The sequence below is a fragment of the Barbus barbus genome, assembly GCF_936440315.1.
Source record: "Barbus barbus genome assembly, chromosome: 40".
Classification (NCBI taxonomy): Eukaryota; Metazoa; Chordata; class Actinopteri; order Cypriniformes; family Cyprinidae; genus Barbus; species Barbus barbus.
The window spans coordinates 15954000-15979407 of record NC_136718.1 but is presented as its reverse complement, the minus strand read 5'-3'; the positions used below and the strand labels follow the sequence as shown (position 1 = coordinate 15979407).

Sequence of the window (25408 nt, the reverse complement as noted above, 5' to 3'; positions counted from 1 at the left end):
TGGCACACGTAATGCATAATACACATATACGACAGAATAGAAATATATTTATAATAATGTCTAGCCGGATAAAGTTTCTTATTCACCTGGTAGAAGAACTGCATCAGGGTGTCCAATAGGCAGCAGCTTCAGTGTCAGTGTAAAGTGAAAGTAGGTGGATAGAAAGAAAAAAAACAACAAACGCACACGGAAGGCGCAGACTTATCTCTTTACGCGTGTTAAAGAGCTGGCGTCGAAATCAGGTAAGTTATATTCTAACAACATTGTATTTTTGCTCTATAATCTGCGGACGGTGAGTTTATCGCGACCTGAATTTGTTTATCGCTGAATGTTGTTGTAAGGAGGAAACATAAGTTTTGTAACAGCCTACTTTCCTCTACTGTAAGTGTTACGCGAAAATTCGCAGTCGTGCGAAGCGAGACTAAAAAGCCATCAAAGAGCTCTTCTACTAATAAAAATCTCACTTTATAATAATTTAATCTCAGTATGATTATTGTGAAGTCGGTTTAGCTAGGACATTATAAACACTAGCCTACTTAAACGACACCAAAATGACATGAGCATTTTTTTTGCCTGGATACTCCATGACAAAATACGCGAGGGACATTGCCTTCATGTGAATTCACATATTCAACAAGTTTCCTGTATTTGAATCTACTGGAAATAGCAAGAGAGGAAGGCCTACTTATATGGCTAAAACGTATCGGACTTCCATATGATTGTGCTAAATGCCACGTTATATATATGTTTTAGTATGATAGTAGAAAATACTTAAGTGTTTAGCACGAGCGCCTACACGAATTCACGCCCTACTTTCTGTTCCCCATAGGCTGTATGTGGCATTGGTGTGTTACGCTTTTTTTGTGTGTGCACTAGAGTGGACCTGTTCTTTGTAAGCCTTCCTCACTTTTGTTGTAACATTGCTTGTGTCAGCTTCAGACTTTGGGATGTAACACCCTCATGCTGTTATTTGTCATGAATATTATATGAATACTAATGGATGGCTTTGCTGTGGCCTTTTAGAATGCACTAAAAAGGCTTAGTGAAGTGTTTTTTTTTCTGTGCAAAGTGGATTAGATGAAGTAAATCAATCTATCTGTCAGTCATTGCTTCGTGCTATTTGTCAAAGGGTAGTTTTTATCATGGATGTGGACATGATCAAGAGTGCACTGCAATGATTAAGCAAACTTATTCAGTCAATAATAAAGGTTAATGTAAAGTTTAATTAGGAAACAGTGATTGTATGCACACTTCTGTGTGAAAAAAAATGGTAGCCTATTTCCTATTGTAGTTTAAAGAAATAATGAACACTTTCTCAGTTTTTAGGTTGTTTGCTTACATCTTTTGTGTTATTAGTCACAATATTTCAGGTAGAATCAACAGTAATTAAATGAGTGTAAAAGTCTTTGAGTTTGTTCATTTCTGCAGTATGACATGATCATTGTGAATGCAGTCATCCTTTCAATGAAAAGAGCTAAAATAAAGTGGATGAGTGGTAAAGTGGTCCATGTGTCAGGTGCCAACTGCTGTCTGAGTTTCAGTGTGAGGCAGGTTTGATGCTGAGAGATTGCTTTCTTTTTTCCAATACAGAGAATTAACTTTATAGGAAAGAAAATACAAACATCTGAGATTTCAATATGAACAGATTTCTCCAAATCCAAGTGATCAGAGTAATCTCTTCAATATTTATTTTAGATGCTTACCGTATAGTTGTCCCATTTGTAATTTAATTTCTTCAATTACTTTTTATTTCTTTCAGTATATTTTAGGACCAGGATGATACCTTAACAAAACAGGATTATGAAAGAGCAGTCTTTGTAATAACTATGGCCAATTCACCCTGCACTGACAGACACCGACCATTGCAAACAATCACTAACTTACAATATATCACACCTTAGACATTCCAAGACCTGTCAAACACTAATTCAGCATGTTTAATTGGTGAAAACAAGCTCTGACAAATACCAACAGACACTGACAGACTTGACACCCTGATCAGACAAAATGGTGTGAATTAACCTTTAAACAAAATGTTTGAAATAAAATGTATTCTCTGCAAATACATAACGCATTACATAGAGCACTGATCTATGAAGTCCACCTGAAGTCACAAATTTTATCCCTTAAAACTCATCTTTAATCATCAAAATGACATATTTTAAAAGTGTTTCCAATGAAAATATTTTTTTTTGTGCCTTAAAATGGCTTGAATATAACTACACATTTACCTCATCGGTTAACCGTAGTTGTAAACACTATACAATGGCAAGTGGCAATATTGGATTAATTCAGTTATTTTTTCCATCTGAGACAGCTAATGTTATGAAATTCCTCATCTTACAAGTCGATGGGATTGGGTACATGTTTGTGGGCTGTTTCAAACCACATTTTTGTGACTGTAGAGATTTTTGAGACACTGCACTTTTAAGGAGAAAATGCTCAGCAGTGGCCAATGAATTTGCACATGGTTTGTCTTATAAGCATATTAAAAGCACCAGACAAACATTTAAACAAGATTAAAAACTTGATTTTCAAATAAAGATTCTTTAAATAACATTCAGATGAATTTGTTTTGCAGCCCTTAAGGATCAGCGCACAAGGACCAGCACAGTGCTGAAAAACAAAACTATTTTATGCAATAAAATGCAAAGACTTAATAAACATGAGCAAATATTTCAGTAACACTTTACTTAAAGCCTTTATGTATAACGCATTCTAAAGGTATTCATTATGTGTGTTGTAATGCGTTATATCCTTTCATAAATAATTATAACCAAAGTTAGCATAATTCGTGCATAAAAACTTTGGTAAGGCTTTAGGTAAAGTATTACCAATAAGTTTTTTTTTACGTTAGAGAGAGAGAGAGCATATCATATTTAAAATTGCCAAAAACTAAGAGGTAAAACACATCTGCTATACACATCATATATACACTGAACAAAATTATAAACGCAACACTTTTGTTTTTGCCCCCATTTTTCATGAGCTGAACTCAAAGATCTAAGACTTTTTCTATGTGCACAAAAGGCCTATTTCTCTCAAATATTGTTCACAAATCTGTCTAAATCTGTGTTAGTGAGCACTTCTCCTTTGCCGAGATAATCCATCTACCTCACAGGTGTGGCATATCAAGATGCTGATTAGACAGCATGATTATTGCACAGGTGTGCCTTAGGCTGGCCACAATAAAAAGTCACTCTAAAATGTGCAGTTTTATCACACAGCACAATGTCACAGATGACGCAAGTTTTGAGGGAGCGTGCAATTGGCATACTGACAGCAGGAATGTCCACCAGAGCTGTTGCCTGTGAATTGAATGTTAATTTCTCTACCATTATATACCATTATATATATATATATATATATATATATATATATATATATATATATATACACATTAGATATATATAATGTATATATACATACACACACACGCACAAAAACACACATGGATGTATTTCACACATATTTTTGTTTTGTTTTGTTTGTTTCTATTCTATATATATTATATACACAAGTATGGCATACCAGTAAAGCATTATAAATTGAATTGAATTGAACTGAACTGAATTGAGAGAAGCAATTCAAGTTCTTCAGATAATGACAAGTTGTTAGAAAAGACCTGCTGTGTTGAAGAAAAACAATGTTGTAAAAAATGTGTTTGTTTTTCCAGTGTGCAGGCTACAGAGCACACTGGAACTACAAGCACAGTTTTTATTTTTTTATTACCAGACCTGTTTTTCCTGTACAGCTTCTGGTGTTCACACAGTGTCAATCTAACACACCTAAACAACACAGTGGTCAAGTTTAACAGACTGTTGTCACTTATCTGATCCATGTTGTTAATGTGTACTTTTAACCATGGTCTTGAATTTCCATGGTTCATCTGTTTGTCCTGTTTGTTAGTGTAATGTGACGTATTTCCCTTGAATGACTTATCTTCAGATATTGTGTCTGCACATAGGTGTGGTCTTTTTCACCTACGCTGCTCCAATCCCTTTGTTAAACATTAGTGCAGGTATACCTTTACAAGTATGTTAGTAGGCATGGTGCCGATCAGCCAGAAAATAATGAGGAAATATTATTTGGAATAGAGGCATTCACAAATAGAGAATGAGTCATGAGCTTTAGATTCACACTAATGAGTTATCTATTAGTCATTAAAAGAGCTTTATTAGGCAATGTCTTATCGTTGATATAAAATACTTTAAATACTCTATGATTGCTCTATGATTTTACAGCGAATGTGTAGATTGAAACTAGTGAGTAATCTAGGGATTAATTTATTACAATTTACTATAGAAATCTCTGCCCACTTGTACAAAGTACTGGCTAAACTACATATTTTGAAGCTGGTTATTGAACATTATGACAGGTCTTGTAGGTTTTATTAAAAATCTTTACTAGAATGACATGGTATTATACTTCAGTTTTCCTCAAGTGCTCAAGTGCAGTTCCTATGGAAAAACATCCTGTTTTTTTGCTAAATTGATATTTGATTATAAAATAAAAAGCTTTAACAAAGTACAAATGATCTATTTAGATGGTTACTACTGAAGTTAGTTGTATGTGTTTTCCTATATAGTGTAAAGGAATTGTTTACAAAAGAAGATATTTTAAAATCTGTTTTTGTACATATAATGGAAATCCAAAGTTGTCTGGACTCCAGTGTTCTTCAAAATATCTATATTTCATTTGAGAATTTTCATTTATGTATGAACTACCCATTTCAGTTTTATGGGTCTTCAAGTTCTTCTTAAAAAACAAAAAACACACAGAAAAGCCATATCTTTTAATGAATTTTCTAATAACACCTTTTATACACAGCTTAAGATTGCTTGTCTTTAAAGGTTTTAGTGTAAAAGAAAAAGTTTATAGTATGCTAAGTTCAAGACAAATCAAATTTTTTTTCAGAAAGAAGTGAGCAGTGACACAAAAGTAGTTATGGAAGACATGACCCAGCATGCTTTCATGCCTTAGAGCGCCATTCAGTTTCACTGCTTAAATCTAACATACCATGTGCTTTTAGGCAGCTGTACTAGACAGAACTAGAGTCTATCATCAGTGAATCTCATTGGTGTAGAAGCGGTATTTGTATGTAAAGTGCATTTGATTTTTAAAAATATTTATTGCATTGTGTTTTATTGCATTTATCATACATGCAATTAAATATGTTTGACGGTATCACATTTATTTTACACAGTTAACATATTTACCTTACTTGACATTAGGGCTGGGCGATAATTCGATAATGATAATTATCGCGATATAATATTCCCCGATAAAACGATATGAAGAGGTTCGATAAATGTTCGATATAATGTTTATGCACCAAAAGCGGAATGAAACAGCACGACTCATTTGAACTCATTTGAATGCTACTAAAAAATAATGGAATTTTATTTCACAAATCTCTGTAATAGAGTTATTATAAATCCTTCGTGGGGGATTGTGTGTATATCACAGTTTTACTCATCCCCGCAGCTTTCAAGTTTATAATGAGGGAAATTCCTGCAAACAAAGACCGCTTCTTAAACCAGAGAAGGTTAACATGTTGATATTCTTGTAGAAAAAAAAGTCCTGTCAGCACAGCCAGTTTAGTTTTACTTTTCTTTTTGTTTTCGTTTTGAATAGCTTGTTATCTTTGCTGTTTACCTCACATTATGCTATAGAGGCTTTCCTTATTTTTTTTATATTATTATTTATTTGATTCCTCAGTGTTTGCTAAACATTCTGTAATTTAGGCTATTAGTCTGTAAATAATACAGCATGTGTCCTATGCCTAGTCTTATTCCTTTTTGTTAATAAATGTTATGTAAGCTAGTTTGTCATTGTAACCTACTGTTTTATTGTTGTTGTGCTTTTTAATTAAGAATAACAATGAATCCATCTTTGTTTTAGTCTTAAGAAGTGAAAGGTGTATAGATACAAGCAAAATAGACAATTCTCTTTTCTTGTAAAACGTGACACCAAGATCGCGAATTTGAAAGCGCACAAAATAAGGAATTCCTGTTCACAAAATTTAAATCACAAATAATATAGGCTACTGATGAAAAAGAACGGGTTGAATGTTGAACACTTTCGTTACCATATAACCATAATATAAACTATTATAAAAGTTCATCAGCATGCATTGATTAATCAAATTTTGTAGCAAAAAAAAAAAATTGCGACCAAATGATGTGCTTGTGCGACAAACTGAAAAAGTTAGTCGCAAAAGTGCGACCAGTGGGAAGAATGAGTCTAGAGCCCTGTATGGGTAAATAAATCCACACAAACTAGCAGATTAAATAAGTCATTTGAAAACTGGAGCGTGTCTTCTCTCTTTCACTCTCTCAAAGCAGCGCATCTGTCTGCAATACGAGCTGCTGCACGCTGTCGTTGATCCAAGGCTTGCGCTCGCATTTCAGGACAGATGTCAAAATTGTCACTTGCTTAATCGGGTCATTGTTGCATCGTCACAAAAATGTGTAATTTGCACGTCTTTTTAAGCCAATTGAGGGCTCATAGTCACATCCAAAGCCGCCTAGCGAGTATCATATTGAGTTATTTTTCGTAGTTTGTTGTTGAGTTTAAGTGGCCAAATACACACAAAATTACGCAAAAATGGCCGTCCTGGCCAGTATCCAGGTTTTTTCTTAAGTAAATGTGAACAGCTGAGAAAGAAAACGCATGTGTATAGGCTATGGATCCGTGCATTATGTCTTGTGAGAGCAGAGCAGTTCACATGTCGCGTCTTTTCCGTGCTCAGGTTCTTACATTTACATTACATTTATTCATTTAGCTGACGCTTTTATCCAAAGCGACTTACAATTGCTATATATGTCAGAGGTCGCACGCCTCTGGAGCAACTAGGGGTTAAGTGTCTTGCTCAGGGACACATTGGTGTCTCACAGTGGATTCGAACCCGGGTCGCTCACACCAAAGGCATGTGTCTTATCCACTGCGCCATCACCACCCCTCACCACCCTTCTTTATGTCAAATGTAGATGTGCCGCAAGCGCGGTCATTATAGAGGATTTTTCATATTATGCACATTATAGGTCAGCACAAACGTCTTTCATTGGTGCGTGAGGAGGGGGATCCGACAAAATGAGGTGCCGGATTGGATTTCGGAGGTGCCGGACCTGCTTAATTTGTGCCTTGTTCCGGCACAAATTAAGCCCTGTACAGGAGTAATGGTATATAATTATAGTATGTATTTGTGACTAAGCTATAGCATGTGTGCATTTATATTGAATGTTTTAGACTATGTGGATTATGTGGTTTTAATTGTGTTTATCATGATATAAATGTATGCTACTATGGGAGACCAATGCTTAAAAAAAAAAAAAAACACTTGCTAAACTTTTTACAGATGTTACTGATTTTGATAATGAACAAAACTGTACCTCTGCATCCTAACTCAAGCTACTATCAAATGTGCATTTCTAAGAGACAAAAAAAGTGATATTATTATTAATATTATCAGGCAACCCAAACCTGTTTCTTGATTTGAAACACTATCACTCATTAGAACATGCAGAAACTAAGAAATACATTTTTCTATTTAGACAATTATTTTGTTAAGGAAAATGAATGGTCTGGTTTCTACAACTTTCACTTTGGAGCAAAAAATCTGGCTTTAAACTTGAAAAAAATAAAGATTATAACTGGGTTTATGTTTCTTAACAGAAGGTTTTCCATTTTAGATCCTGAAAATGAACATTTTATGTTTCACTGTCTATCCAAACACATAAATATATGTGTATGCCTTACATACAAATAAATATAATTAAGTTCCATCACAAACCATTTAAAAAATGAAATGGTCAGCAGCATTATTATATTAATTATGTTCTACTTTCTTACAATGCAGCATAAAGCTAAATGATGTGCTAAAATGACAAACTACAGTATGTAAGTAAACTTGTTATATTAGTGATGGTTGGGTTGTTTTGTCAAGCGTGTTGTGGTATACAGTGTCTTCTGTCCCCTTATGTTGGTGAGAGATAAGGCAGGCATACTCTTTTTTTCTCCCTTGTCCAAACAAAAGTTTGAACATTAATGACAAACCCCGAACGCATCTGCCTGTGCTCTTTTCACCATAAAAAAGCCTCTATTAAGCCTGAAATACAACATGGTATGAAAGGTTGGGCTTTTCTTCACTTATTTTATCCAGCCGTCAGATGCCATTTATGAATGACCTTCTATAAATGCCATTCATTTTGCATTGAAGAATTCAGAGTTTCAATTCAGTTTGTTCAGAATAAGAAACTCAATGTTTAATTGTTTTTTTTAATATAAAGATTGTGTTTTGTCCTAAATACATGGATAGTTTTTAGCCTGTATGGTAGGTAAAAATGGCAACAACAATAGTCAAAGTCCCTCTTTAAAGGGGTTAAACCATGGGTAAGTAGGGCTTTAGTGTGGATTAGTGTCCTCATCTGTGTGTCATAACAGAATTGTCTGATTAATAGCTCTATGTGCTATTTCAGAATTAATTCAGGAAGATGCACCATTAAAGTTGTCTATACAATTTATTGTATTCCTTCTGAGGACAGACAGGTGAAATTATGTTCACAACTAGAGCTAAACCGAATATGATTTATGATGATAAGTGCTTAACCAAAACCTTTTTTTTTTTTTATTCTTGACTGATATGGTCACTCAATAGTGACCATATGGTCACACATTGTTTAGCAAACATTAACTCTACATGGTTGGCTAAGGAAAAAAACTGAACGTTTTTCCAGTGCAGTGGTAATGTCGTGATTTTTTGTATTTTTTTTTTTTTACTGTTGCAGTGCTTGCACACTATGGCGCTGTGGGCGAAAATGACCCCGCAGTTACAGTACCTGCCAACTCAGACGCTGAGTGAACTCTACCCGGACACATTCCCTCTGGACATCAGGCACTATCTGGCCAGCTGGATAGAGGAACAGGGATGGTATGGCATCTCTGTTACAAATTAAATGCATGCTTTTTATGTTGTATTATGATTAACACTGTATTGTTAACCTTAAGGTTGAGCTGAACTGACACCTACAGTAGTAGCGTGAATATAATATCACAGATGGCAGTGTAGAAATGCTTTGTTCACAGCTAGCCATGATAAGTGTCTGAAAATTAGAGAAGTGAGTAGTATTAGGCTGAAGGTAATGACCAAAAGGTAGTTTGACCAATAGCATGCAGACATTGTACATAATCAACCAATTGTGGTGTGTGAGAAGGTGGAATCTACAGAGAACGGTCAAAGCAATGCAAATATGGGTACATATGTGAGGGCTGTAGAGAGCACAGCAATAGGAAAACAAAGCCAAAATCAGAACATTTTAGGCAGTTTATCCAGGACAAAGAGGACGTAGTAACCCCTATATGGTGGCCTCCATGTGGTGAACCACTCTGATATTAAACATTTCAAAAGTTAATTTCTTATAAAGGTTTTTCATTAAGCTCAAATAACTAAGTGCACCTTTAAAATGTACTGGTGATTAAGTAAAACAAATGAAATTGAAACATGAGCGATATAGTCTAAGGCATACAATTTAGGGTAGTTTAACTGCTTATGAATTTCCTGTAACACGGAACTGAATCATTCTCATAATGAAAATTGGGACGACGGTTGAAGAACAGCTCAGGACAAGATAGACTTGAAAGACTTTGTTTCATGTCAGTTTGCAACATTTACTAAGGATGATTCAATGCAGCAGTGATTTAAAAATGTCATGCCTATGTAATGTTTATTTAGGGAGAACTTTGATGTAGACAACATGGAGCAGGAGCCTCAGGCCCGAAGGCTGTTGGAACAGATGGTGCATTTGCTGCAGACGGTGGCCCAACACAACCTTAACATGGTGGAGAGGGTCAAACTACAACATATCAGCCGGAACTTGGTGTGGATAACTAATATTCCTAACCCTCATGATTTCTGTTGGCTTAAAGCTACTGTATCATATAAAACCAGTTAAAATAATGACTTTTAATTCAGGGTTTTTAAAGTAGGGTGCTGGGGACCCCAAGAGGGTTTATGGTGTCCATTATTGTGTACATTTAAATTTAATTAATAAAGTTTCCCTTTGGGATTCTGTATCTAACATTAATATTGATAATATTGATATTTTCTGTGTTTATTCATTTGCTTTGGCTTAAATACAGTAACAATATAAAAGCTCATTATTTAATTTACAAGCAACAAGAAGTCTATAATGTCTATATGATCTACATGTGGGATATTTAAGACTGTTGTGTTACTTATGCCAACTTACATACAAGATTGGTTTTTGGTTTTTAAATTAAGAGTCAGGTAACACTTTGATTATTAGCATGCATATTATTAACATAATGGCTGTTTATTAGGCAATATAAAGCACATATTCTGCATGACCTTATTCTACATCCCTAATCCTACACAATACCTAAACTTAGCAACTACCTTACTAGCTATTAATAAGCAGCAAATTAGGAGTTTGTCGAGGCAATAGTCGTAGATAAAGTGTGAACGAGTCATTGTGTATTGTATATTATATAACCTCATCTTGAGTTTCCTTTCTTTGGCATTGTGAACACATTGTTTCTCTTTCTTACTTTTCTATTTCTGTATTTCTCACCTTTGGCAGCCTGCCATGTTGACTCTTGTTGTGACAAAGCACACTGTTTGCATTTCTGACTATTTACTATGTACTTGTGTAACTGCTTTTCAGAGTGCGTTCCAGCCACAACCCATGCAACTTGTGAGGACAGTTCGAGATATTCTAAGGAAAGAAAGACACTTATTAGCACAGGCACAGGTAAGCACAAAACTTTAATATTTAAAATTTAATATTTTAAATTTGGTGGGAAAATGCAACAGCCATCTTAACTTATGAGTTAAGTTATGCATAATGTAAATGCCCAGTATGTCATTCTTCTTGGTGTTTGTGTGCTTGTCTGTAGGTTATGCACCCTAACTACTCAACCTTCCAGCAAATTCCTCAGGATCCTTCATCTACCAATGGCACCCCACAACCTGCAATGGAGGATGGGAAGACTGATGTGGACAATCTGGTGCTCAAAATTTTGGAAATTCAGAACTGCCGCGAAACACTTAATCAGCTTCAAGAGGATTTGAACTGGGAAAAGCAGGAAATGGAATCGATTCAAGGTAATAGATCTTAATCGTTTTTTAATATCAGTCAGACTAGTGTTTCACATTGGACTGAATGAACTTGTGTTCATTATGAAAACATTAGGAAATAATCAATCCATCTGGGGTTCCACAAGGCCAAGTTTGCCTTGTTCTATGTTTATATGAAAACAGAGGAGGAAGTGCTGCTCACCAGTCATTAATTCGATATGTATAAAACTCTTTTCAGTTTTTAACATGTTTTCCTCTTTCATTGGTTCCTTCTCCCAAAGCACATTCAGTTATTATGATCAAGATATTTGTGATATCTTGATGCCAGAGAGATATCTGATAATCATCATATAATACTTTTGTAGTATTCATTGTTTTTGACAGTACATATTGTTCCGAAGCACCTTTAAAAAGAAAAGCATCTTAATGCTCTCACTTAGCAAGTTTTGTATTGATTACACTAGAGAAGGATTCTGAGGGAGAATGTAAACTGTGCAAAATCTTTGGGGCAGAATGTAAACTATGTGCAAAGTTTCCAACTAAAGGTCAGTTTATTCTGAATCTTGTGAAGCTTGTTTTCAACTATACAGTCCCAAACAACACTCCTACACATGCATGTGCATGTCTACATACAGGCATATCACTGTGCTTGTCAAGTTTACACAAATTTATCAACTGATCCTCACAGTGACTTTTGGAATTCTTCCTACTTTTAAATTTTTTTATTTTTAAACTTTTGAGTCACGAGTCATGTTTACAAAACTAGTTACGCTCTTGTGGCACCTTCTTTCTTGTGGTGAGATAGAGCAAGCACACAAACGTCTTTATTTATCATAGGAATGATGTAAAAAAAATATATATATATTTTGCTGTATAGTATTGTGGGCCAGGCGTTAGGCAGTGTGTGGTTGCACACTTGGCACAGTCCATGCAACAGTTCTGTCTACATAGCTGCTATGCTACACAAAGCTATGCAGCAATGCCAGAGGGAGAAATGCAACAAGACAAGCCCTAGAGCAGCAGATGTGTAAATGCTTGTTTCCGTCATGAGGGCTCCAACAAATCTAGCCTTGATTTGAATTTTGGATGAATATTTGATGTCATGGCACAGCAATGCAAAATATATTATATTATTATTATAAAGCAAATTTATATGAATATTTATATTATATGAAGGCTGTATAGCCTTCAGTATTTGCAAATATTTAAAATCCATTATACAGCTCTTGTAACTCATACAATGTCATAATTTGGTACTAATTAATTAAAATGTATTAAGAATAATTCATAATTAATCAGTGTTTGTCTATGCTTACTAAATGCTACTGTATATAATACTATTATATTCAATATTTATATAAATTGTTCATTTTTACATGTAATAAAAACATAACACTAATCACAGAAGTACTCAGTTATTGATTTCATTTACATTGTTTATTACATTTAAAACTTGTACGTGTCCACTATTAACATATTGGTGAGCAATCATTAAAGGGTACTGTAAGCTGATTTTTACCAAATCATGCAGAAAATTATCATAATGCTTAAGAGATATCACTGAAAAATCTGTCCTGAGACATCACATCCCTACTTTCTAAGAACAATAAAGTGGCTTTTTGATTGGTCAGTCAGATGGCTTTTTTGCACTTACTTGCCGTCAATCATCCTAAAAGTAAAAGGAAGCAAAAAGCAAAACAGACCAAAAATTACGTGAGCATCTGTAAAGCATTCATCACTGGAGTGAGCTGAGCGTTTAAGAGGGCTTGATGTCTTCAAGCACAGATGCCGATCTTATTACAGATACAGTTAGCAAACACCATTTTAAACTGTACTCTGTAGTTATCATAATCAGGGTTTTATGTAAAGGACTCTAATTTTGTAAAGGAGACAGTTTCACATAATGGTTTAATCCACGTGCACACAGGAAAACATGCATATCAGTATGTCTAATGAATTTTTTCTTGTCTGCCTACAGGTCAAAATGAGCTGGATCCACAGCATTCGAATCAAGCCAAAAAACAGACTCGCATACAGCAGCTTGAGTACAACTATTCAGTCTGTGCAAAGGTAAATGCTCAAATGCATCATAAAGATGTCATGACATGGAAGAGAGGTGAAGAAAAAGCAGTTGTAGAGGAGCTGGTTTTCATGGTTTGTATGTATCTGTATGTTTATAGAAGCACGTGCAGCTCCTTAACGAGGCCGTGTGCGCTCTGGAGCAGTGCCAATTCTGTCTTATTAACAGAATTAAGTCCTGGAGGTGGGAACAGCTCCGAGCAACCATTGGCATGCATTTTGATGACAACCTTGGCCCTCTTCAGACATGGTGACGTTTTTGTTTCAGTTGTGTTACTGCTTGAATGGTATCAGCTAAATCATTCCCCTGAATTTGATTTCCTTTCAGTTTCTTATTTACTTTTGCCTCTTCTGCCTTTTTGAACATTGGGCACTGTGCCACACAAAGTTTCTTCACGGTCACATTATTTCTATCACTGCTTTTTTTCGATGTCTCTTCTTGAATGTTATCTACCAAATGACCCATTTCCACTTAGTTTATTATTAAACAGTTTTTGAATAATCCAGTCACGCCGTTTTGAAATGTTGAGCACGAAGAGAATTGTATCTAATAGAAAGCCTAGAGATCAGTGTTTCTCAACTAGTTTAGGATTCAAATTGGATAGTGGTGAACTCTATATTCTCAAACTCTTAAAATATAAATACAGGAGACCTTAAAGAGGATAGAAAGTTTACTTGAAATTGAAACTTGTCTTCTAAAATCTGTTTGAGTTTAACTGACAAAAAATCTGTCAGAGGTTGTTTTTGGTTGTGTAGTTTTTTTGGATCTCAATTACTAGACTATTAGACAAGGGTTTGAGAAAAAGGCAGAGAAAGTACAAATAATAATGTTAGAAAAAAAAAAAAAAAAAAAAAAAAAAAAAATATATATATATATATATATATAATTTTTTTTGTGGGTCAAATATGTGACCACAATATATGACCACAATAGAAATAACACAATAAAAATTGATAGAAATTATTACATTTCTGACATATTTTATAGTCTCTGACAAGCTACAATAAAGGATTTTACTAAATATTCTGTTTTTACATCAATCTGTAGTGTTTCTTATGTAAATTTTTGACAAATTGTATGGAAACCAATATGGGGAATTTGACCCCTTTCACAAAAGTTGTTTTTGAGCACAAGAGGAGGGTTAAAATATGTTGTGATCAGATCCTGTTGCGTTCTTTTAAAAACTCAACAGGCTTGTTTTCATTGTTTGAGAGTTAAGTTTGTGATTCTTGAATTTCAGCGGATTGACAGACAATAATTCAACACACAATACACTTGTACATTGCGGCACTAACTTTGACAATCCTTTCTGCAACTGCAATCGTATTTAATGTACCGTGGATCATATTTTCTACTGCTTTGACTGGTACACTGTTGATTTCACGCATGTACTGGAACCATTCGACCTAAATGTCTTCCACATTCTTTTTTTTTTTACTTTTTTGGTGACAGCTGTGAGCAGTTGCTTGGAGTAAATGCTAACCTGAGGCAGGAGCTCATGTTGGTGACGAGAGACCACGGAAGGGCTGATCCGTTTCACACGTTGCTGGAAAGCCTGGCAAATCTGCTCCAGACTCTCATACAGAGGTATGCAGGCCTCTTTCAGATAAAAATATCTTTTCTGAGAAAGATTGCAACTTACTTAGTCATCATGCAATCACAACAGATGATTATGCGATCATTTGAAAAATGTCGGTGCTTCTTCTTCTGGCTTTTGATATTGTTTTTTTTTGTCTTGGCATCTCAGTTCATTGGTGGTAGATAAGCAGCCTCCCCAGGTCATCAAAACCCAGTCCAAGTTTTCCACCACTGTACGCTATCTGCTGGGAGAGAAGATAGCCCCTGGGAAACCTGTCCTGTTGAAGGCTCAGATTATTACTGAGGCTCAAGCGAGAAACCTGGGTCAACAAGGTGTCGTACCCAAGTAAGCATGCTGTCTTTTTTAAATTTGCACATGCAAGTCCCTATTAAGCAGTATGTTTACAAAAAAAAGCAATTTTATTTGTTAAAAATTGTATTTGTTTTTTATTTAGTTTAAAATGAGTAAGTTATTGTTTTATTACTGTATTTTGTTATTTTTGAAATTAATTTTGTAATTATTTTTTGATTAAAAACACTTTGCAATAAAGTTCAAAAAGGTGTTTTACAAAATGCATTAGGTATCTTGAATTAAGCAGTAATTTTACAGTGTTTATTAATATAAATTATAATACATGTTCATTTTTACATACACTACTGCATTCAGCAAGGATGCGTTAAATTGATCAAAAATGAAAGTAAAGACATTTAGAATATTACAGTAGATCTATTTCAAATTAATGCTGTTCTTTTGAACTTTCTATTCATTTAATAATCCTGAAAAAAATAAAATAAAATAACAATTGTCACGATCACAAAAGAGGATTCAGTAGCGAATGTGAAATATAACAATTTATTGTTGAGAGTCCAAGCAAGAGTCAAATGAAGCATGTGCAGGATCACAGTCACTCTTGGCAGCGCAGGGACACAAATGGGCAGCCGCTGTGTATCTCCCAGGAACATACGGAATCCTTAGAAACTCGAAACTGAATCCAAGAAGACGAAGAACAGGAACAGGGAACTCCCACATAACCAGGAACACAGCAGGAACACCAAAATGATCTGACAACAAGGACAGAATGCACAGGTCTTAAATCGCAGCGCTGATCAGCCCATCAGCCGCAATACCCGACACGCCCACACACACACACACAAACAGAGCAAGAATGAGTCAGTCAACCCATAAACCGTGACAGTACCCCTCCCCCCAGGAGCGCCTCGGAGCAGGCGGATTAATGTGTGAATGAAAAACGGGTTTCAATTTAGAGACATGAAAAACGGAATGAATTCTCCTGTACACCGGAGGGAGTTTGAGGCGGACTGCCACTGGGCTAAGAATCTTAGTGACAGTAAATAGGCCAATTAATTTGGGGGCTAGTTTATTACAGACGGAGCGGAGAGGAATATTCTTGGAGGAAAGCCACGCCTTTTGTTAGTGCGCGCTCCCACCCAGAGGAAAGTCTCCCGGGCTCTTTTCCCAGTGTGATGGCACTTGACGAAGGCGTGGGCAGAGGGGACTGCGACTTCGGATTCCAGGCTAGGAAAAATAGGTGGCTGGTAATCTAAACTACACTCAAAAGGCTAGAGGCCCGTGGACGACACTGGTTACGAATTATGAGCGTACTCAACCCATGAGAGTTGCTGGCTCCAGGAGGCGGGATTCTGAGCCACCAAACATAGCAACACTCTCTCAAGGTCCTGGTTGGCCCGCTCAGTTTGGCCGTTACTCTGAGGATAAAAACCCGAGGACAGACTGACACTCGCCCCCAGTAAATGACAGAACTCCTTCCAAAATTTGGAAACAAATTGGGGTCCCCTGTCAGAGACCACGTCCATCGGGAGGTCATGAATGCGAAAGACGTGATCAACGACAGTAACCGCTGTCTCCTTGGCAGAGGGTACTTTGGGCAAGGGAATGAAATGGGCCGCCTTCGAGAACCAGTCCGCTACGGTCAAAACGACCGTATTGCCCTGGGAGGGCAGTAACAAAATCGAGTGCGATGTGGGACCAGGGTCTCGATGGGACAGACAGTGGTTGAAGTAACCCTTCCGGGGGTCGATTGGAAGTCTTACCAAGAGCACAAATTGAGCAGGCCAAACAAAATCTCGGATGTCACGAGTCATGGAACGCCACAAGAATCGCTGTTTAACAAGAAAGCTAGTACGATTCACTCCTGGATGACAAGCCACATTGGAACAGTGACCCCACCGAATAACGTCAGACCATAATCTCTCTGGCACAAATAACTGACCCGGTGGGCACCCGGGCGGAGGCGTTACCCCTTCTAAAGCTGTGCGAACCTTTGATTCGACCTCCCATGTGAGTATAGAGACAACGAGTCTCTTAGGTATAATACACTCGGGATTATCAAAAATACGAGATAAAGCATCGAGTTTGATGTTTTTGGAACCCAGACAGTAGGAAAGGGAAAAATCAAAACGGCTGAAAAAAAGTGCCCACCGAGCCTGCCTGGAGTTAAGACGTTTGGCGGATCTAATATACTCGAGGTTCTTATGATCGGTCCAGACAACAAAGGGTACCCCCGAACCCTCTAACCAATGATGCCACTCTTCCAAGGCTAACTTGACTGCCAGCAGCTCTCTGTTACCAATGTCGTAATTGTGTTCAGCGGATGACAAACGATGAGAAAAGAAAGTGCAAGGGTGCATCCTGTCGTCCAAAGAGGAGCGCTGGGAAAGAACCGCACCTACCCCCACCTCTGATGCATCGACCTCCACCACAAACTGACGTGTGGGATCAGGGGCTATGAGAATGAGAGCTGAAACAAAGCGGCTCTTGTATCCCCCGGGAACATACGGAATCCTTAGAAACTCGAAACTGAATCCAGGAAGACGAAGAACAGGAACAGGGAACTCGAACACAACCAGGAACACAGCGGGAACACCAAAACGATCTGAACAAGAGAGAGCAAGAATGAGTCAGTGAACCCATAAACCGTGACAACAATTTCCACTAAAATATTTAGCAGCACAATTGTTTTCAATTTTGATCATATTGATAATAATAATAAGAAATATTTCCAAAGCACCAAATCAGCATATTAAAAAGATTTCTAAAGGATCATGTGACACTGAAGACTGGGGTAATGGCTGCTGAAAATCCAGCCTTGCCATCACAGGAATAAATGACATTTTGAAAAAAAAAAAAAGAGTAGTTTAAAATTGCTATAATATTTCACAATATTTCGTATATTTTTAATATTTCAAGATAAAAAATAATAAATATAAATTAATGTATTAACTTATAAACAAACACAAATTTGCAATGAACAATAATGTATTTGTAAATTAATATTAATGTAAATTAATAAATGCTACATTGTTCATTGTTAGATCATAGACAGTGTTATAGGCTGTCATTCACAAACGCTAAACAACTGCAAAGTGTTTTGTACTTATCCACTTTCGATGGTGATGAAATATTGAATTTATCTTGTGACTGAGATTAAAAGTCATTTCACAATTACATGCCAAAAACCTGAAGCCCAACAGAAAATATGACGCTGAAAAATGTGTGCAATATCATCTTTGATCTACAACTTAAGTGTCGTTATGTTGTAATCCCAATGTGGCTTTGCCTTATGTTGAAACCTGCCTGTACAAGCTTTTGTACATGTCATACATTTGACAGCCTTTGTTGCTGTTCTCAGACATAAAAAGGAAGTGGAGGCACAACAAGATAAGCAAACAGAATCAGGGTTTCAGTTGAGCTGTTAACCATACAGTGGCAATAGAACAGTTTAGAGGTCTAACATACACTTATAAAACATTCAAATGTTTTCTAATCGTTCTCTCTGTTTTTCTCCACTTAGTGAAAATGTAGGAGAACTTATCAACAGCACAGCCGTATTAGAGCACAACACTTCAAGCAAGAGCACATGTGCTACCTTTAGAAACGTGGTGGGTCTTGTCACAAACAGCTCTTTGAGAGTGTTGATTTTTGATTCATCTCGATATTGTCATATTAATATTCATGCTTTCAAGAATCCTACCGCTTTAATAAGTTACGTTTCTTCCTCTTCAGTCCATAAGGAAGATCAAACGAGCTGACAGGAAGGGCTCTGAGTCAGTGACGGAGGAAAAGTTCGCTTTGCTGTTTACCACAGAAATAACCATCACGGGTTGTGAGAGCCCTTATAGCATTCAGGTGCTTGAAATCAGCTTATCATTTAGCCATCAGGACATGCACTGTATTCAGATGTAATTATATTGAAAAATTTAGATTCATACATCAGTCCTTCCAGGATTTTACAGGATTTTTTTTTTATGATTTTTGCCACTCAAAGTGACTGAATTTGTTGCCGTCAAAATTATGTACTCAATTTTTGTGTTGTTTTGCAGTGAAAACCCATCTATGTACTTATTTAGTGCGAGTGAGATTACAAATATTTTTGCGCATAATTACTGAAACTGTGGTAACACCAGCATAGAAATACTTATAATTTTTTGTGCTACACAGTAGCTTCTGAAATCAAGCATTATGAGGACTAATATACATTATAATCTTTATACATTATATTCATTATTGTAAATACTTTTTTAATAGTAGCTCAGCATTAAACCTCTAGAAAGCTTCATTTTGTCCCACACACCTGAAACATAAACGTAAACAAGGAAGTGAACAGGTCGGAAAGATAATAAGCAAATGTAGGCCACAAATCAATAATACAATTCCACAAATCAATGGAAAATATGTAACACTACCCTCTCTGTCGCTCATTTTTGTAAATTTTATTTCCTTTTAAACACTTTTGTATAAACCTGACTGTATTTAAGTCCCAGTGCTCCGTATGGTCATTCCACCCCTGCTCATTTTTGCGAAGGTATTCTCTGCAATACAGCAACAGGACAGTTGACCATGCATTGATTTATTTGTTTGGGCTCTGAATTATGGATTTTAATGAGCTAACTTCCTCTAAGGTAACTTTTTACTGGAAAATTGCCATAAATAATGCACTAAATTCAGCAATTGCAAAATCCTGGACGGACTGTTGCATAAAAAAATGTCAGTGTGTAGTAACTTATTACTACAGTAACTTATTGCCTTCTTCGTCCTACAGGAAATCTCTCTTCCTGTTGTTGTAATTGTACATGGTAGTCAGGAAATCAATGCTATGGCGACAATCATATGGGACTGTGCTTTTTCTGAACCTGTGAGTAACATGGAAAGACCCCATCTCACGTCTTTTTCGTGTTGACGACCATTTTCAGTGTTTTGTAAACAAATCGACAATGTGTGCTCTGTGCTGTGATGATTTCAGAACAGGATACCGTTCGTCATTCCGGAGCGTGTGCCGTGGAAGCAGATGTGTGAAGCTCTTAGCAGTAAGTTCATGTCTGAAGTGCAGACGCAGCGGTGCTTGGACAGATACAACCTTCACTTTCTCGCCCAGAAGATCTTTGACAAACCAGACACCTCTGAAGATTTCAGCAATATGCCAGTGTCTTGGGCTCAGTTCAACAAGGTACCACTAGCATGCATTTGTTGTGCATTAATATACAATATTATGAGCATGTGTTGTCTAACAGCTGACTAGTAGCAGACTAACACATTTACATACTGTTGTGTCTTTAAATGCATTGCAATGTATTGAATTTCTCCATGTCTCTATGTTTCTAGAGACCCTAGCGTGATTTCCGTAACATTCACAGAAGGTTTGACTGGCGAAATGGTGTTGTTAACTATTTCTGTGACTGTTTTAACACAGGATGTTGTGCCTGGTCGAAACTTCACCTTCTGGCAGTGGTTTGAAGGGGTGATAGATCTGACAAAGAAATGTCTGAGAGACTATTGGAGTGCAGGGTACAGTTACAGTTCCTCAGTTAGTTTCTCACTTTATAGAGAACTACAAAAGACTAGATAAGTAAAGAAATGAAGAGAACTAGATATCTGTCTCTCATTGCCCCCGCAGACTGATCTTTGGCTTCATTGGAAAACAGCATCTCCATGTCATCCTGCAAAACAAACCCAACGGCACCTTTTTTTTGCGCTTTAGTGACTCAGAGATTGGTGGCATCACCATCGCCTATGTGGGTCTCAGTGACAGTAAGTGTCAAATATTTATACTACTGTACATGATGCACTATTGTTCAAAAGTTTGGAATTGGGAAGTTATATGTTTTTGCAAGTCTCTTATGCTCACCAAGGCTGTGTTTATTTGTAGTAATAGTGTGAAACATTACACTCAGACCAGTTTCTATTTCCGTTTCATTGCAACTTTAAAATAATTGTTTCAATTTTAATATATTTTAAAATGTAATTTATTCTTGTGATGGCAAAGCTGAATTTGGCACCAGCCATTACTCCAGTCTTCAGTGTCACACAAGCTAAGCTGATTTACTGCTCAAGAAACATTTCTGAAAATAGTTGTGCTGTGTCATATTTTTGTGGAAACCGTAATATATTTTTATATCACGGTTTTTCTTTGATGAAAGTTCTAAAGAAGAACATTTATTTAAAATATTTTTTTTTTTTAACAGTGTAAAGATAGTCACTTTTGATTAATTGAATGTGTCCTTGCTGAATAAAATAATTAATTTCATTAAAAAAAATCTTACTGACTCCCAAAATTTGGAATGGTGGAATGGTGGAATTTGGAATTTTAATATGCTCATTAAAGTTTACCTATAATGTTAATAAAGTTTTTTTACACAAAAAAAAACAAATATGTGGGAAAATTATTATTTTAAACCCTCATTCTGACCCTCTGTCTAAAACAAAATGTTTGAAGGGGCGGATCCTTTAAGGCTTGTTAGTAATTGGCCACCATTGCATAGGAAACAGTATGAACACCCCTTCGCTATTGCATGTTTTGAGTGTCTTCACAACATAATCAAAATGAAACGGTCAATATTTAGATTTTTTTGCACCCTCAGATTCCAGATGTTCCATTATTAGATTCCATTATTATACCCAGATGTATACATGTACATGTAATATAGATCAGCAAGAAATGTATTGATCCATTGAGAATTTGCAGTAAAATGTTTGCTGTGCCACTCTTTTCTTCTGCTCAGATGGAGGCAGGAAAGTCCAGAATATCCAACCCTTCACCAAGAAGGATCTGGAATCAGCTGGCCTTGGCGACCGCATACGGGACATTAACTGCATCTCTCACGTGTATCCAGACTTACCAAAGAATGAAGTATTTAAGAAATTCTTTACAGGTATGTAAACAGATCTTTCAAAGCCAGTGTCTGTATACTGAGGTTTCACTAAGGTTTTTAAAAAATCTGTATATTTTATTATTAATATTAAAAAATAAGATGTATTTTGTGCTAAACATAAGAGAAACATTTTCAAAAAAATGATGCATCTGTGTCCTGAAACAGTGCCTTCTCCCCCTAATCCTGATGGATACCTGCCATTCAAACTAACAACAGTAGTCAACCCGTAAGTGCAATTATTTAGCTGTAAATTTATATCACTTTTCAAGATGTCATCAAATTTACCCTGAGATATTGATAAAGAAACCTTGAAGATATTATAAACTGAAGCATAATATTATAAACAGAGCCGTTATGTTAAAACAACTCCGAGAACGGTTTCTATGTAAAGTATGACAGGAATATTAATTCAAGTCTGTTAACTGTTACTTTAATATTCATTGACAATGTCTGTCACATAATTGTATTTTTTTCTTTTGATGTTCAGAGGAGACCAGTGTTCCTCCACCACCAGCATACCACCTGACACTTCTATGGATATGTACGGGCAATCTATGAGCAATGTCTTTGGGTCAAATATGTGCGTATTAATCATTGTTTAAGCCATAGATACACTGTCACAGTATTTTACAAGTCGTTATTATGTGGTATATAAAATACATCTTTTCCCCACACAGGAATCAGGGCATGTTCTCCCCGTAAGTATAATTATACTTTGGCTTTGGTAAAGTTCATTCTGCATTCATCTATCTGCTCATATGGAAAAAGTAGGACAGAGCCATCGATGGCTTTTGAGGCAACATCCTAACCAAAATAGAGTTTCTTGAAACACTGATAATTGACACATTAAGTACAATAGACAATCTTCTACAGTCGACTCTAGTCGTTGATTCCAGTAAAGTCAGACATTAGCACATGTCGCTAAGCTAACATTGCAATATTCCAAGCCCCAAAAAATGTTGAGTGAAATAGTCCTAGATGTTTTTAATGCTTTTGAAAAAATAATAATAATACAGTTAAATCAGTAATATTGTGAAATGTTATTACAATTTATAATAGCTTTTTAATCATTACAATTTTAGGTACAATTATTTTGATATGTGTTAAAATATAATTTAGTCCTGTGTTGGCTAAATAATATTATTGTATATTAATAATATAATATTTTTGTAAACTGCTTAATAGTTTTGTGGAAATTATTCTATTTGGATTCTTTGATGAATAGAAAGTTGTTGAAAAATTGTTATTAAAAAAATATGTCTTTACTGTTTTATGCATCCTTGCTGTTTCTTAACAAAAAACAAACAAACAAAAATCTTACTGACCCAAAACTTTTTAATGTCTTTATAATACACATTTTTCTTGGCTCTGTCTGCCATCTTGATTGATAGTTTTCACTGAGCTTGTGCAGTGCATCCTGGAAGTGGCTTAACCACTGAGGGCACATGTGATAACATAGTTTGAGTTAGCTATCTAGGTAGGCAGCTCACTATAATTTAGTATAAAGCAATAGCACCCAAGTAAATAACTGTTTAACCACTGACTGTTGTGATTCTGTTGCCCTATCCTAGACTTCCTCCGTCTACACCCCCATATATGCCAGAGCAAATACCTGTTCAAGCACCACTCTACCAATCACCCATGTCACAGCCACAGTAAGGTTTCCTGTAAATTCCTATTCCTATTTGATGCATCAACGTCACTTTCTGCTGACACACTCGCACATCTGTTGTTTATTACCATGCTCAACTTTGTTTATTCTTTAACAGGCCACCAAGTGAAGAAATGGACATGGACGCACTGGATGGAATTTTGGCATCACTTTGAGATCTTCATTAGAGGTACAGACCCTCTTTTCTTGGTTGGACAAAGGCTATTGGATGGCTTGGCGCTCTAAGGACATCCAGCACAAATCGCCCGTCCCAAAGGACACATTACCCATTTGTTCCCAAAACAAGTGTATCAGTAGGAATGCACTTTTCTTAAATTCATTTCCATGAATCCTATGGTGGGTGTTTTTATCACATGGATTGTATGCAACTCATCGTCACACTCGCTTTCTCCTGCATAAACACACTAAACGTACAGTTTAAAGGAACAGTGTGTTTCACTTAATAATCAAAGTGAATGTTTGCTAGCAACTTTTAAATGAGATTTCTATGAGAAGCGATTGAACCTCTGGCAAAAAGAGTCTTGTTAGCACGCAGTACATAAACTCACAAGTCCTTCCCTGTTTCGGTCTTATGACTGCTCTTGAAAGTAGCATTATAACTGACAAGTGAAACAGGAAATTATTTGCTATCAGGTGGTTTTATCAAGAGAGACCAAATAGATTTAACATAATACACATTTTTGTCTGCCAGAAGATTTTTTCTTTTAAATCTGATGCAGAAAAACATATTCCAGTAACCAGAGTAGATTAGCGATATTTTACTCTCAATGTTCTGAATGAAATGTATTGTCTGCAGATGCAGACAGTGATTTGGTGAGATGAGCATACTTTTAGACCTTTTAGGAATATAGGTTTTATTAAACTCTATATAAATGTTTTGTGCCATATTCCATATAGACAGTTTTTTATTTGGTTGTTTGATTTGCATGACTTGTGTGTGATCGCATATTCAATATTCAGTATTCATCTACAGTCTACAGTCAGGTTTGGCCGGTAAAGCTAAAAGTAATTTTTTTTAAATTACATATCACTAGTGAGTTTTACTCTGTCATGTATCATTTGTTCCCCTGGTTGCACAAAATGAGCTCAATTTTATCGCTGCAGGCCTGCAAAGCTCTCTTTACATCAATGGTGGGTATAAATCATGTAAAATACGTATCATGTGCACAAAATAAAAGTAAGGTTTTATGTCGGATGTAGACATAATACTGTCTCTGCGTACTATACAGTGTTCTGTGTGCACCTTTTCTATATTTAGTGCTACAAGTCATCAAGGTTCTTAAAATAGAAATGTAATATACAGTTTCTCTTCCATAAACTGTGATTTTTGCTGTCCAGCAATACTGTTCTATATCTTGTAAAATATAAAGCTTTCATCTTAGTGCTTTGAAAATGAAAATATATCAAATGGGATGTTTTTCAAAGGTGCCATCATTAACTGTCTGTATGTGTTTAGTATAGAAGGGAGTACCAAACAGTTTTGTTTCTGTTGTCTATTCAGATGTTCTTTTTGTAGCACTAACTGATGAATGTGCTAGATATGCACCTGCCTAATCGATACGCAGAAATCTCGTCATATTGCTGTTACCGTCCACAGAGGAGTATATAGCACTTGTGCATTTGTCTATGAAAAATGTAAAAGTTGCCATAATAATTTGTTTTAATACATGTGACCAAATTTGTAAAGCAGGTATATAAGAATTTTTTAAAGAAATGTTCATATGTCAATGTTTTAAATCTGATAAATAAAGTCAAAATCCATTTATGACAGATTAGTCAAGGATTTGTCCAG

The 25408-nt window shown here is 36.0% G+C and overlaps 1 protein-coding gene and 1 long non-coding RNA gene across 3 annotated transcripts in view; one reads left to right on the top strand and one right to left on the bottom strand.

Annotated features, from left to right (window-relative positions):
• Positions 1–834, bottom strand: part of LOC306859311 — a 49270-nt gene extending 48436 nt beyond the window's left edge. Inside the window, exon 1 of the long non-coding RNA XR_013783295.1 lies at positions 87–834. This is a non-coding gene — a long non-coding RNA (uncharacterized lncRNA). The remainder of the gene's footprint in view (positions 1–86) is intronic.
• On the top strand, positions 96–25408 carry LOC306859307 (signal transducer and activator of transcription 5B-like). Of its 2 annotated transcripts, XM_079400284.1 has the most exons (22): positions 131–242; positions 7047–7184; positions 8790–8932; positions 9734–9878; positions 10686–10772; positions 10918–11125; positions 13077–13168; positions 13279–13427; positions 14631–14765; positions 14926–15102; positions 18590–18677; positions 18802–18924; positions 19838–19930; positions 20039–20242; positions 20486–20580; positions 20690–20823; positions 21795–21944; positions 22110–22170; positions 22432–22524; positions 22622–22642; positions 23516–23599; positions 23714–25408. In XM_079400284.1, exons 2-22 carry the CDS (start codon positions 7182–7184, stop codon positions 23769–23771), a joined length of 2343 nt encoding a protein of 780 aa, XP_079256410.1. In that variant the 5' UTR covers positions 131–242; positions 7047–7181; the 3' UTR covers positions 23772–25408. The 2 variants fall into 2 exon arrangements, with proteins under 2 accessions (XP_079256411.1, XP_079256410.1); XM_079400285.1 differs by lacking the exon at positions 7047–7184 and having other exon boundaries at positions 96–242.

Coding starts and splice junctions, on each gene's coding strand:
- LOC306859307 (XM_079400284.1), top strand. Junction 15,103..18,589: donor CAACAAGGTGTCGTACCCAA/GTAAGCATGCTG, acceptor TTCTCCACTTAG/TGAAAATGTAGGAGAACTTA. Junction 20,243..20,485: donor CTTGGGCTCAGTTCAACAAG/GTACCACTAGCA, acceptor GTTTTAACACAG/GATGTTGTGCCTGGTCGAAA.